At 41.0% G+C, this 14621-nt stretch overlaps 1 protein-coding gene across 4 annotated transcripts in view; it reads left to right on the top strand.

The window, feature by feature from the left end:
* Window positions 1-209: 209 nt before the first annotated feature.
* The window catches only part of ECHDC1 (ethylmalonyl-CoA decarboxylase 1), a 43755-nt gene continuing 29343 nt past the window's right edge, over window positions 210-14621 (top strand). Inside the window, exons 1-4 of one of the 4 annotated variants that reach the window (XM_075748049.1) lie at window positions 7939-8056; window positions 10048-10090; window positions 11773-12072; window positions 13120-13262. In XM_075748049.1, the coding sequence (XP_075604164.1) occupies window positions 13125-13262 (138 nt within the window). In that variant the 5' untranslated portion in view covers window positions 7939-8056; window positions 10048-10090; window positions 11773-12072; window positions 13120-13124. Of the gene's footprint in view, window positions 370-625; window positions 1395-7834; window positions 8057-10047; window positions 10091-11772; window positions 12073-13119; window positions 13263-14621 lie in introns of those variants that run through there. The other 3 variants (XM_075748046.1, XM_075748047.1, XM_075748048.1) reach the window with 3 other exon arrangements.

The following is a 14621-nucleotide window of genomic DNA, read 5'->3' as shown; positions in this document are numbered from 1 at the left end:
ATACACTGAGTTGTTGGTGCCTGGGGTCACCCGTAAGTGGATACACAGAGCAAAGGTCACTGCTTCCCCACTACGGCTCAGGCTGCCTACCTCCGGCCCCAAGGCGGCCTCCACCTCGCAGGGGCCCGACGTGCGCTTTAATCACCTTTGCTTCCCCCGCGGGCTGCCCCTGCGCCCGCAGCTCCCCACGGCACGGCGGCTGCAGGCTCGGCCCAGAGCCTTCGGCCCAGCCTCCCCCGGCGCAGAGCTGGGCCTCGCCACCCCGGCCCGGTGCGGCGCGGCGGCGGTTCCCGGCGGGGCCTCTTTCTTGGCAGCACCGCCCGCTCGCCGCTGCCCGACCGGCGACGGGAAGGGGAGCGGCGGGGCCAGGTCGGTGTCCGGCTGCGGGCCTCCGCTTTTCCCCGGCCAGCCCGGGGCGTGTGGCGTTCGGGGGCTGCCCCTGGCGGCGGGCCGGGACCGCGGGGGAAGAGGACTTCTGCGGGGGGACCCGGGGCTGCTGAGGCGGCTCGGGGGCTCTGGGGCTTGCGGTGGCGAAGGGGGGGGGGGGGGGAGGGAGGGCAGGGTCTGGCCGGGAACGGGGCCTACCTGGGCCCGGCGGGGGAGGGTGGGAGGTGCGGCCCGTTCCCTGCGGGGCCGCTGGGTGCCTGGGGCAAAGGCGGGGCGGACTCGCCGGTGTTGTTGCGGCCGGTGGTGTTTCTGCCTGAAAATGTTGTGCTCTTGCTTGGCTTCAGCCCAGAGACCTCGGGTCTTATTTTGGGAACAGCTGGTTACAGCCCCCTTTGGCCTCGCTCTGCATGGAGCCCTCCCTTGGCTGTTGATTTAAAATCCATAAATAAATTAAAAAATGGTCCGTGCCAGGAATGCTTGCCTGGGTCCGACCAAGTGCTACAGTACACTTGTTGGGATTCTGGCGTTGCACAAGGTCAGCAGCAAGAAACCTCTGCTGGGGAAGGAGTTTCTCCTCTCCCCCCCTTGAGTATTCAGTTTCTTCCCAGGGTGATACCACGCAGGATGTATTTGCTTCCCACATTTAGTGTGTAGAGCTGAGGAGCCAGGTGACCTGCTGTCCTGGTGTGCTGCTGCTAGTTCCCAGTGCCATTACAGGGGAGCAGAAGATATGCCCCAGGTGGGAATCGTGCTGCGTGGTCAGTTCTAACATGGGAATGTGGTTTTGCTGTTCCTGTCAGCAAGAGCATTTACTGGTGGTGCTAAGGAGAGCAGTGGTGAAGAAGAGTGGACTAAGTGGCATTCAGAGCGCTGCTCGACTGCAAAACTTTTTACAGTTTTTAAAGCAGGTTAATCCTTGGGAAGGCATCAGTATTTGTGGTTACAGATAGAATGAATTCATCCTTACGCTATTTATGGTTTAGGATTTGGTGGCTAAAAAGCGAATGGTGAGTTGGTTGTGGTCGTTTCCATTCCTGTGAAGTAGTGCATCTGTTTGTTTTAAAAGTGTCCAAAATACACCTGGCGGGCAGTGATCTTTATGTGAACATAAAAGGGTTTTCTGTCACTGTTATAGAGGGTCCTTTACTGACAGAGGCAGAGAGAACCTCTTTAGATCAAAGCAGTAAAAAATAAGGGGCCGGCATGCTTTTTGCAGAAGATAGCGCATTCTTGCTCTCACCCTCTGCTATGAAGATCTTGTACTCACCATGTGATCAAACCCAAATGTTTTTAGGTAGTGTCATGTATTTATGGAAAGACTTCTTTTGTCAACTGTTTCACATCCTTGAGTGCCATTATCTTTCCCTGAACTGGGGTATGTTTCTGTGTGATTTCTTTACTAGGTCTTAAAAATAATTAAAACTTGATTAAAAGAGAATATAATTGGTTAGGAACAGGGAGACAATTCTCATCTAAACCTTAGCCTCCAGGGACCATTAAAAAACACAAAACTAAACAAAGAACAAAACATTTGGAAAACACATAGCTTGCAATCCCCAGAATTGAGCTGCTCAGAAACAATGACAAAACAAGGGGAAAAAAGATAGAAGCAGAAAAGAGGTGTAAAGGGTAAGTCAGCTTAAAACTGAAACCACAGACAAGAGGACTTTTTATTTACAATGTTAAAAGGTTTTTTTCCTACAATTTATTTTTATTTCACATGTGCATGATTTGAAGCCATTTCAGTTAGCTAATTTGGACATCTTCTCACTTCTTGTTCTCTCAGCTTCTGGACAGGTAAATGTTGTTTCTAATGCTGACATCTAGAAACTAGAACAAACTTTTTGTTCTCTTCTCTATGGTAATATTGAGGCTAAAAAACTTTCCATTTGTAATACCAGCTACTTCTAAAACCTGTCACAAAGCTCTTTAAGTATCTTCACACTGATCTGGAGGGACTATTGATCCCACCTAACTTGTCTACAATGTGGGTACCAGAGACGATACTAAAAATTTGCACAGAGTTCAGCAAGTTTGACAGCCACGGTGTCTTGAGAAAGGCATGAGCTTGAGGTGGCTTCAGCTTGGTAGGAGATGCCATAGAGGAGGTAGCAGAATTTCCCAAGCTTTGTTTAGTGTCTGTATTTGTAAGTTAAGTTTTGTCAGTAGGTTTTCTGCTGCCGATCCCTTAGGTATGCTTAAGATCTGCTTGCTGCTTTCTTCCAGCTGAAGATGTAACTGCCCTCAGCTTGCCTCAGCTAGTGATTAGTAGAGTCGGAAGAACCTGTCAGGTAAGGTGTTTAAGTTAACCTAACCCACGCATCACTGAAGGAAAGAAGAAAGGTGCGTAAGCGGATGAGGTAGATGGAGGGCTCTGTAACCTTCAGGTGAGGGGTGTGGACAAGCAGCTGGCAGCAGTGGCTTGTTGAGCCAGTGCTGGGGAGAAACGCTGCAGGTGAGACCTCCCTCCTACACCTTTCTTGTGTCTGACAGCAGGGTCCAGTGACTCCTCTTCACTATGAGACCCATGCTCTTGTCTTGATTTGCATCCAGGCTGCCCCCTTTGATTTTGCTGTTTCTGAGTTTCTTCTCTCTCCAACACTGGAATTTCTTACACACCTGCCCTCCAACCCACTGTCCCAGGTTCCAGTCAGTTGGTGTTAACAATTTTCACTCATTTTCAACCCACTTTTTTTTTCTTTTTGTACAGATGGGGTATTTTCATGTCTTGTTTCTATTTCTCTTTCATTCTCTGCTCTTTCATCTGCTTTCAATGCTGTAGGATCAGTTCTGCTGGTCCTCAGCACTGGGTCACCGCTTGCTTTCCACTCATTAGTCAGTCACTGCAGGAACCCAGTGAAGCATCCGACAGTCACGCACACTGCTCTCTAGTACAGATGAATGCCTCTACAGTGACTGGTAAGGCACACACACAGGGTTGAATCACCACATCATCATCTTCAGTTCACATCTTCTGTATCTTTCTCTTTGCCCTGTATTTGCACTTCTGTGCTTGTCACTGAAACTGCAGCTGCTGAAGGTCTTCATCAAGTCAAGTTCTCCTCTTCTTGACCTGTCAGCTGCCTCTGATGCCTTTGGCAGTGTCACAAAAGTGCCTTTCTAGTTGTTTTTTTGTTATGTCATTTGAATATTTTCTTTTCCCTGAGATTTCTTTTGTGGATTTTGTATGTTAGGTCCCTTTATTTCTCCCACACTTTATCTCAGGATCTCTTAATCCAAAATCAGAAATTCAGCTGATTTTTTTTGCAGGTCACTCACAGATCTATATCTGCATATCACACCTGTCACTTCCTGCCCCACATGAAAGGGCACGCTTATTTCCCTGATGTATTGAAAACACATCCCTGCATCACTTCTCCCCATTTTCTTTTTCCCTGACTTGTGTCAATAACTGAGGCACTATCTTTGAGTTGAAATTTTCCCTGCTCATGCATTTTAACTTGCTGATTATTTCTGTGTAGCTGCTCCATAGTGCAGCGTTTCTCGTTTATGCGTGCAGCTCAAATGCTCGTTTGGCCTCCCAGTGTCCAGTTCTCTGGTTTGCCTTAGTCCTTCTACCCACCTAGGAGGTTGCTACCTACATTCCTTAGCCAGTGCTCTGGCCACCTGTCTTTGTGCCTGCTGGCAATTACAACTGGCAATGTTGCTGGAGGTTGCTGTTTCATGAGGTTGCTGTTTTAAGAGAAAAACTGAGGTTGCAAGAGAGTAGTGGTGAATGGTGAGGGCAAAAAATGCTTGTTCAATAGTTGGGGTTTATTGGTTTCCCAAAGAATCTGCTCAGTTATGGAATATTGGTGCTGGTATTATCCCTATTATTATTATTTTTTTAGTAACATCCTGAGAGCTGAATTTTAATTAGGCAGTTACCACAGGCTTTCAGAAGGCCTCTGATACATATGCATATGCAAACCCCATGTATTGTGTGTAAGCGTCTGCATGTAGATATGTATATTGCTCTTGCATAATGTGTATCATTCCTTTCATACTGTGATAGGTGTTCCTATTAACCCACAGTCTGCTAGCCCACAGGCAAGGGTGCTATAAAAATCACTTGATTGCCAAATGGGATTTTTAACTGTTGTTTTATATAAGAGGTACAATAATGAACAACTATTGATATCCATACTATTGGCTTGTCTCTTAGTTGTCACCAGTGATATGTAAAGCTGTAGTACTTCTTAAAACATGTGAAAGATGTTAATTGCCCACAGTGTTCATTATTCCTGTAGTGTCAGAATTTTTTTCACTATAAAAACTGTGCATAAACTGTGTGTGCTGTAGATGTTAATGGGTGTATCACGTCTGACTTATTTTAAAATTAGACGAAGACTTCATTTCTGTAAGTGTCTCTAAATGATGTAATTATGTTAAACTGAAAATCTGAAAATTTTAGGGTAATATCTCTTGGCTTTTCCTATAACATTTTGTGGGTTATTGCAACATCTATCTCTTGCAGTGCTTTCACTTCTAGTACAAAAAAATCAATCTCTGTCATGCTGTGGGTTGCTAGTGCTCCATACTGATTGAAATTTTTAATGTTGTTTGTCAGAGATCAGCAGAAATCCCTTTAGTGTGAGAGAGCTGTAGCTTAAATATCATGCTTTTCCTGAGTGGTTAGCTTTCTCAGACTGAGCTGTTAAAATAATCTTGTTTTTATTAAAAAAGTACTGGGTACTGACCAGTGCTGTAAGAGATGGTTTTAAAGAAAATAATTCAATGATAATACCTTGCATGAGTCATTAATCATGAGTCATGATCAGCAGGCAGTGATGTCCAATTTGTTTTCTAATCCCGCACTTGCTGATGCTCTTTATTACCATAGTGATAATTTAAAGAGCTGTTAATGCCTATAACCACGCAGTTGAAAATGACAGATTTTTTTTTTTTGTGGAATAAAATTTCCATATCTTAAGTCTGTTTTGCTCTGTACATTTTTTGACATGTGAAATCTAGGTAGTAGAAAAGTGATCAAACAAGTATAATTTGGCAAGGAGTTAGGTTAACGAAACAGACCTTTTTTTTTTTTTTTTCCCCCCTTTGCTTTCAAGCCAATCATTGTGGTTTCCTCAAGAATTAAATCTAGTCTGTCTTCTTACAGAAGGGAGGCTTTGTATTCATAAAAAATTGGAAGCTAATTGTTCAAACTACACTTTGCAATGAGAGCCTACACTATCTGTGTTTTTAATGTTTGCTCTCTCCTGAGCAAAAAATAGTTGCTGGATGGAAAGTTTTATTGCCTGAATGTACGTTGGAGAATGACTACGGAAGTTTTAGAGAAAATGGAAGGCTGTTTCTCTTCTAAGAGCCTGAATATAAAAAGAATCATTTAGCTGAGAAATGAGGTTTGGAAACCTGTTTTCACTCTTAAATAGGTTGGTTTGTTTTTTTCAAGAGAAGCCATTTTAAAAGCTCTGAAAGTATGGCTCTGAAAGGTGATGGCTCAAATGTTGCAGACAATTTTAGAATGTACATAGATGGGGAGTGTTGGGGGGCAGCAGCAGTTGGGTGATATTATTTATGAAGTAATGAATCTTGTATTCAATCGGACTTTTAACTTGCTTAAATTGTAATTAGTTTTATTAGTTTACACTTGAGTGTGGAAAAGTTGACCATGACAGATTAAAACCTTAGGAACTCAGAGGACCCTTCAAAGTGTCTTACCAGATGTAAAAAATGATCCCTGTACCTATTCCAGTGTATATGACCTTATAATGCATTTGGGTTCAACTTGTGAGATAGTGCTGTATTGGTGGATGCAATTGTGGCAGGACAGGTATGAATCTACTGGCACAGGTGACTCTTTGAAATTGCCTGGTACTATGCATACTCCTCTGCATCCTGTAATGTGGTTGCTGTGCAAACCACTCCTCCGTTTCAATGAGGATTGTACCTGCTGCAACAGAAGCATTTTCTACTTTAGCATAGGATGGTACAGCTGAAGACAAGATAAGTGTACACCTGACAGGATTGTTAACTTCTTTCATTATAAACTAGTTGTGTGCACTTTTTTAGTGAGTGAGTGCTTGTTCGTGTGTATATATAGTAAATGTTTTAAAAATTTCAGTCTGTAAACTGTGAGATGCCCTGAACAGAACATTAAATATAGCTGTCACCGAATTCTGTCTCAGTGAATATATTTGTAATGTGAGTTCACCTTAGAAAAACTTTCCAGGAGCTTCTTGTAAGTTTTGGAAGACTCCTGTTTCTGCCAAATATGATTAAGAAACAAAGATGATCTTTTCGCAGTTCTTCGAAAAATAACCATCTACCATGTCTTCTGAACAGCTGTATCCATTAAAAAGGCAGTTGGGGCAAAGCTAGGACTAGTCTAGCAAATTGCAAGATTTAAATATAGCAAACCTTTTTCTATGTCCTGTGGTGGTTCTTTTACTTAGAAGCCACTCCGAGTGGCTTCTAAGATGACTTTCTTTCCAGATCAGCAGTCTCTGGTTCAGGCTTTACCTTAATTCTTTCAAATCACTTGTCAGCCACTTTCTCCAGTAGACTCTTTTCCAAAGTAAATAAAATAAAGCAGAACTGCAGCTCAAGAATAATATTTGATAATGACTTCCTTGTTATTTCCTGAGGCATACATTGCAGAGTGAAAATAGCGGAGGAATAAGCCATGGGTGTACTGGTACATAGACAAACAGTAATATGTAGCTGTATAAAAGGCAAGTGTGATGCTTGCTATGTAAAACTTGTACAGTTTTCCTCCTTTAGGGTACTGCACGGGTTCTGATTCTCTGTGTCCAAGTGAGATCAGTTTAAAGTGGAACCGGAATGGCTGCTAGCTAGCAGAGGCTAGGAAGTGTTAACTAGTGTTAAGATGGAGTGTTAATGGAATTAGGTGACAGGGAATGGACCTCAATATAGGAATGGTCTTTGGTTCTTAATTTTTGTGTTCCTCAAGTAATTCTCTCAGAAAGGTGTTGTGATGTAGTAATTGTTTACAGAAAAACAGGAAATCCTGAAAACAACCAGATCCTGAAAAGTAGGGGTTTGGTAGCTTTTCTCCTCCAACACAGGTGTGGGCTTTTTTTGGTGGAGGGGGGAGGGGTTTAGAAGATTACTACGGAATAAGTTGGTCTAATGGAATGGGTAAACATCTTACTACAGTTCTTGAGCCTCTGTGATACTCTGCACCCAAATACTTTTGGGTAATTTTTAGAAGAAAAGATTTTAAAAGATGTTAATTTCTGCCTTAACTACTAAAATCACTTCATAAGACTCCTTCTATTAACTTTGTGGGAGTAGATTCAAACTAAGAATTTTGCAAATAGTCTGCAGTGGTTTCTGTAGGCTTCTGTGATTGCATCACCTTTATATTAGTTTCTGCTGTCCTGCTTCCCTCTGTCAGAGGACTGAGGTGGATCTCAAAGGCAATTTATACTTTTTTGTTTTTCTCCCCTCTGTTTCTTTCCAGAAATGGCAGCTTCTCTGTGGAAGAACTTACTTCAGACTACAAAGGAAAGGATACTACAGCAGAGAAGGGCATCGCTGTATATTGGTGCTGATGGTTATGAGGAAGAATTGATAAAGAAGAAACTTCAGCAGTTTGCTGGTGGATCCATCAATCTCTCCAAAGTCAACAATGGCATTGGAATACTTACTTTGAACAACCCAAAGTTAATGAATGCCTTTACAGGTATTAATTAGTTGATAGGGTTGCTGGTTTGTGGAGTTTTTTCTCCTTCAGTTACCCCTTTTAGCATTTTGCCAAAACAAAATTATAACCTGTGCCTTACCTTCCTTAGTTAAAAGAAAAATGTTTAAGTTTTATTCAGATGTGCATCAAACTCCCACTGTTCTGCATAGTAGACTTTGCCGTAAATGTCAGGAGAATATAAGAAATTTTCAATGGCATGAGGACTGTCTGGCAGAACATGCCTCTCTCCTTTCTCTCTCCTTTCAGTCAGCACAATTCTGTTACTGTGCTCTTTCTTGTATCTCCTTTTATTTTATCTCTACTGCTCTGGAAATGTATAGGGTATTTTTATGGAGGTGGGAAGATGCCATCTTTGTTTTGTAGGTGGTGTAGAAAGGGTGAGTTTACTACTTTGTTCTTTACCTAAAGCCTTCTCTGTAACTTAAGATTCTATAATTTGGTCTTTTCGTCACCCAAACTGGCTTCTGTTTCTTCTTTGTTTGCCTTAAATAGCAGTGACTGGTTAATGAAAGATCAAATGAATGGTGTATTCTCAGCTGTTGCAGATCAGGAATCTTCTTAATATGCTTTTACACTGGACAATACTTAGCTATCAAAACCAAGTGCCCTGTTTGATTAATCTTGTATTATCAGAGGCTTTTGATCTCCAAGATAGGTATATTTGCTGTCTCTCCTTAACTGTCTAGAATATTCCAATTTATACCATTCTCTTCAGACATAAGTGACACAAGTTCAGGGTCTGCATCTGCCTGAGCTTGAGCTGTGCATAAGCCCTTACTGTAAGAATGCCTTTATCTCTTAATATTTTGAAATGGATACATTTGTGTTGTCTTGCTAATTTCATTTTGCTGTTCTATTTTCCTGCCTGGTTCTCACTGTTCCTTTGCTGTCAGCAAATATGTTTGCAACCCACTAGCAAAGCATAGAACTGTTTACATGGAGAATGTCAATCTACTCCTTCCACTAATAATTGTTAGCTAAAAGGAAGAGAACCTAACAGAACAACAGAAGTAGTGGCAATGCACCTAGATGTCTCTGCAATTTCTCTTTTGTTTCCCTTTAAATCTCATGCATAAAGTCATTACCTAAGTTGAGAAGTTCTAGCTAAAAGATGTTAGTGTGGAGATTGTCCTTCTGAGTGCCTCCCTGTCAGCATGCATGTTGTTATACTATCATAATTACATTGTTGTTTCCTCTTTTTCTACAGATTGGGTTTTTTATTATTTTTGACTCAAAACAGGTGTGCAAGGTACAGCTTGTAGACACTGTGCTCTTAGCTTATTTGTTGGGGAAGTTGAAAGGGACATGAGAAATGAGATGTAAAACAAAAGGAGAAAGGACAGATAAAGCCCAGTCTGCTATGGAGATCACATGTAATACAAGTAAAATTGCTTAAACTAAACTTTCATAGAAACTTAGAACTATGTTCTCTGTTTTCTAGGTGCTTGGCAGAAGGGGCTCAGAACGGATTTGTTCAAGTGCTGAGCAGTTGCAGCTGCTATTTAGGCCACTGGTAGCTATGCTTTGACTATATGAAGTGCTATATAATGTTAATGTACTGAAATCATACCACACACCTCAAGTTGAGCACCCAAAATTAGCAGATATTTTCTCTCTGGCTCAGTTAGTGGTCTGTAAAATAATCTCTTCTCTCCTTATAGGACTGCTGTGAAAATAAATTATTAGTGTATGTGAATTAGATGCTTTAGTAGCAAAGAGGAGCTACAAAAATCCATGAGGAAGTTAATAGTTCTGTCTTTGTTGCAGGCTCTGATTAGCATATAGCAAATGAGCCATGGGATCAGGCAGTTCTGTTATATGGCAGTGTGTAGAGCCCTGTAGAGAGCAGTACTCCATTTTGCGAGGTAATAGCCACAAAAATTTACTCTGGAAAAATCTTACTATGGCAGTTCAAGAGATTACTGCTTCTTTCTACTGTGCACCTCTACCAGAGACTTTTGTTGTTACAGGACGAAGAGTAGAAGCAAAATCATTTGGCCGCTGAGGTGGATGGTATGGCATATTAATTTGTACTGCTCTTCATTTTATTATAACATTACTGTTTGTAAACTGCAGTTGCTGAGGAACTAGCAAGCACTTGATCCTTTTCCTTTTGTTGCGTATCAAGTAATACCCTTCAAGTGAAGTGTGAAAAGGGATGGGATGTGCAGCCCCCTAAATTGCCCCAGCAGGACCTGGTTGACTTCACCAGCCAGAGCCGGTAGATACCCCCCGTCAAATAAATTCCATTGATTCTGTGTCTCAGCTTCTGGATAGTGGCAGATGTGAATTTACATGTACATGTACACTTCCTTTAGAAAGCTGCAAAACATCTTTAAACTGTTTAGAGAAATCCTATTTGCCAGGCATTTACTTACACAGCAGCTTTTTATCACAAAGGAATTATGTTTATTCTAAGCTTGAGCAACTCATGGAACCAAAATTGTTGGCAAATTGTTAATGGGCAATGTGGAGGTTGTTATGCCTTTTTTCTCTTCTTAATTGGAATCTGATAGCCACCTGTTTGAAATGGTGTCTTTGGAAACAAATGCTAATAATGTCAGTTTAAGTCTGGTGGAACCAATTTCAGCAGCCCAACCTCTTGCTGAACTAAAGTTGAACTTAATTTAAAAGAGAAGGAACCCAGCCTGCAGAAATTAGATAATAATGCTGATAATTTTATTTTCTAGAATTGACTTTAAAGCATTTATTCTCAGATTATAATTAAGATGCAAACAAGTTACTATTCTAAGTAGATTTAGTTCTGTGAAGAGCACAAACTTACTAGTATCAAATACTGAAGGACCAAGACTGGCAGAACAAGGATTTGCTTTAGTATTGTGTCCTCAGCATTATATCCAATGTCACGGACTATAGCTGTTGGTAACATAACAGTTCAGTGTTGTCAGAAATGGAAGGGATCCTCTCCCAGGAGGACGGAACAGACTCTGGCCAGTGTCTCTTGCCCCCTGCTGTTGCATGTAACTGGCTCAAACGGTTCCTTTTTGTAAACTCCATTTTCCAGTTAACTAGATTTTTGGCTTATAATACTCTGTGGAAAAACTCTTCAATACCTCACTACTTTGACTATTAAAAGCACCACAAACAGCGACTGTGCTGTATCTTGACTCTGGCAAAGCTTGGATGCCTGCTGAAATACCTTTCTTGTAAGAAAACTTGGCAAATATACAAAAAGTGAAATCCATGGGGTTGATGCACACCTACTTAAACAGCAGCATTTGCAGAAAATTCGTCGTTGAGTGTACTGTCAGGTTGGGAAAGCATTGCAAGTGAAGACCCACAAAAATCTCATCTAGGCCTAGTTCTGCTCAGTATTTTCATTCATGGCTGGGATGAGGGAATAGAAGGTGAGCTGCTGAAATTGTCAGATGACCCCAAATAGGGAGAGCTTGCGAGAAGATTATTGTTTGGAGCAGAGGGGTGGAATTCAAAGTGATCTTGATTAACTGTTACAAAGAACTCAAGATCAACAAGGTGTAATTCAATGAAAGCAAAGGTAACGTGCAACACACAAAAAGCATGACCAAATTATAAATACAGAAGGCAAAGGAACGGTAAAAGTGCTGGGATTTGTTAGAGGATCATAGTCTGGACCTGCCAGTGGGGGGAAAAAGCAACCCAATGTCATTCTGGTATATAATATGTAATGTCCACTTAATTATTGCCCTCCTCAGGAACATTGTCAAAATGTGCTATTTCAGTGGCTGAGACCAAGCCAAAGGTGGAAGTGCTTGACTGAGAATTCACTCTTGACCTGGTGCTGGGAAGCTTACTTTGTAGGAACTGGAAGGAAAACAAGCAGGACAAAAAAAAAAAACAAAAAAACCCTCCTACGTGAGGATGGCTGCTAACAGGCAATTTCAGAACAGGATGAGTTCTGTGCATGCAGACATAGGGTCAAAAAGCCAACACTTGGCAGAAAAGGAAAGAGTCTTTGCGGGTATTAATCTAAAGCACACTTCTATCTGAAGGAGGTAGGTGTGTCCATCTAAATTCTTGTCAAAGGAGGAAAAAGCTGAGAGTATCTCCAGCCTGTATGTAGGCTGCTTTCTGATATTAGTTTATGTAAATGTTTTCTCTTAAGAATATAACTAAATGAGAGTCATAGGCATTCAGAGAGGAAGAGGTGTAAGTTAATGCTGGGTAAGCTCAGTTGGTGTGGAAGATGCTGCAGTCTAGGATGAGCTCTAGAAACAGGAGTTTATAGAGTTCCACATCAGGAAAGGTACTTATGTGAACGTGCAAGAATACTGTGTTTAAGCTAGAAATGGAAAGCTACTACTGTACAATCCATACATATGGAGCCTAGGATATACTTTGTTTAAAAGGGAGCCTTTCTAGGAAGGTAACAGGGAGGGAATCAAAGATGCATTAGCATTATCTTTTAAAAGGACAAGGAAAAAAAAGATAAAAGGCGCTTTGCTCCTGTTTATAAATATATCGTTATTTTCTTTTGGATAAACACTTCTAAATATCTTTGGCCTCCAACATAATTTGCTCTTCAACCTTTTTTTTTTTTTTTTTAAGGAGTATTTATTAACATTGAGTGGTTGTATCTTGAACCCAGCTTGCACATGGTTCTTTTCAGTAGCCTGCCCGTTCTTTGGGCAGGGTGAAATGACAGTAACATCAAAATGACTAGATGGACAAGTCTGGATAGATATAAGTTCATGTGTCCTGTATGTATGTAAGCAAGAATAAATCAGGTAGAGTTTATGCTTGTGTCCTTGCGTTTGGTTGGTTGGTTTGTTGTTGGGTTTTTTCTTACTTTGTTTTGTGGGGGTTTTTTGTGAGTGTAACACAAATTGCAGAGTATCCTTCAGACTTTCAGGAAGTCCATCTTTGGGGAAAAAACGTATGTCAGTGCTTATGTGTGGGATTTCAGGTGATGCTTTCCCTTGTGGTTTTAAGCCCATCACTTATTAATGATAGCTTGGTTTTGGTGGTGAAAAATATAATGTAAAACATAGTCGTGATAAGCAAAATTTTTAACAGGAATTTATTGTTCCCTCTTGTGATAGGCACTATGATGCTCGAACTCCAGGAGAGGGTAGCTGAACTGGAAAACTGGAAGGATGGCAAAGGCCTTATCATCTGTGGTGCAAGAAACACCTTTTGCTCGGGATCTGATTTGAATGCTGTCAAAGCAATTTCCAACTCCCAGGCAAGTAGTGATACAAATTAAGTTTTGAAGAAAAAGCAACTTTCTGATATTCTGAGATTCCTTTCAGACAGCGATGTTGCACTATGTCTCTGCTGCAATTTTACATGTAATTCACAGAATAGAGCTCTTAATGATTAAAAAAATGCTGGCAGACCCTTTAAGTCATCGCTTGGGTGTTACTGTAATTGATTCATAACTCTGAATTCCTACATTACATATTCTTTTTAGCCTTTTCTTTTAAAAATGTCATTTCAGTTTTATGAGCAGTATATGGTGAAAATACACATCAAATAACCTGTGCTTCACTAGTTTGACCTTTAAAAGCAGATACAAGTAATCATTTCTCATGTATTCTAAAGTCAAAACCAAATTTAAGCAGCACGGCTGCTATTACGGAAAGGTTTCAATTTTGCCAAAGTGTGCTTGGACCTGCATAGAATGGAAGAACAGATGCAATTCTTGTGCTGTAGAGCTTTGACATTGACCTTGTAGTCCAGTCAGGTAAGTCATGTGTGTAACTATGTGGTTGAAGAGGTCAGGGTTTGATGGCAGTTTTTCACTCATGTCACCCTGTCTTGACAACTTTCACATGTGCTGCGATTCTTTTTATGGGTTAATACGCAGTTCTGGGCACTGTGTGAAACAGGACTTTGTCAGTTACAGGGGAAGGGGCCCTTCCTGTGCTGCTCTTAGGTCCTTGTTTGCAATTGTGGTAACTGCCATTCTGGTGCTTTTTTGTGGCCCCTTCAAGTTTCAGGATTTAATCACACAAATTAAACATTTAATTGAACACTCCAGTGAATGTAAGAACACCAACTCAAAAACTGATTAATCTGGTATTGATAAAATAAATAGGACGGTCCAATTTCCAAAAGATACAGGAGGCTTTGTTTCCTTTGTGGAACACCCTGAGAGAGAGGTATGCTTTTCTTAATATGGAGACACCATGCTTTATAGATATAAATGGAGGGTTTTTTGAGTTTTCATTTGGATGCTTTATAAGTACTGGTCATTTTAAAAATATACAGGTATCTCTGATTTCTGGGGGGAGGGTTAATTGACTTTTTTTTAATCTGAAATTTTCAGCTTATTTTAGCATTATGGAAACAGAAAAGGAGCTGAAACCAAGCATGGGCCAGTTCTTTTCTTATGTGCCGTCTAGGCTTCCCTTCAGAGTTCTGCATTCACTAATTGATGGTGATTCTGCTTCCATACTCTCTTTAGTATTTTGTCTGTATGTTTGTACAAATTACCTGGAGCCACTGCAGTGGCAGAGAGGGCTCCTGTAAGGATTAGGGTCCATAAAACTTGTATGCGGCAGAATGAAATGCACAGGTATTAATTATAACTGTATTGAAA

This window comes from Balearica regulorum, chromosome 3 (assembly GCF_011004875.1).
Source record: "Balearica regulorum gibbericeps isolate bBalReg1 chromosome 3, bBalReg1.pri, whole genome shotgun sequence".
Classification (NCBI taxonomy): domain Eukaryota; kingdom Metazoa; phylum Chordata; class Aves; order Gruiformes; family Gruidae; genus Balearica; species Balearica regulorum.
This window is presented reverse-complemented; position numbering and strand designations above follow the sequence as displayed.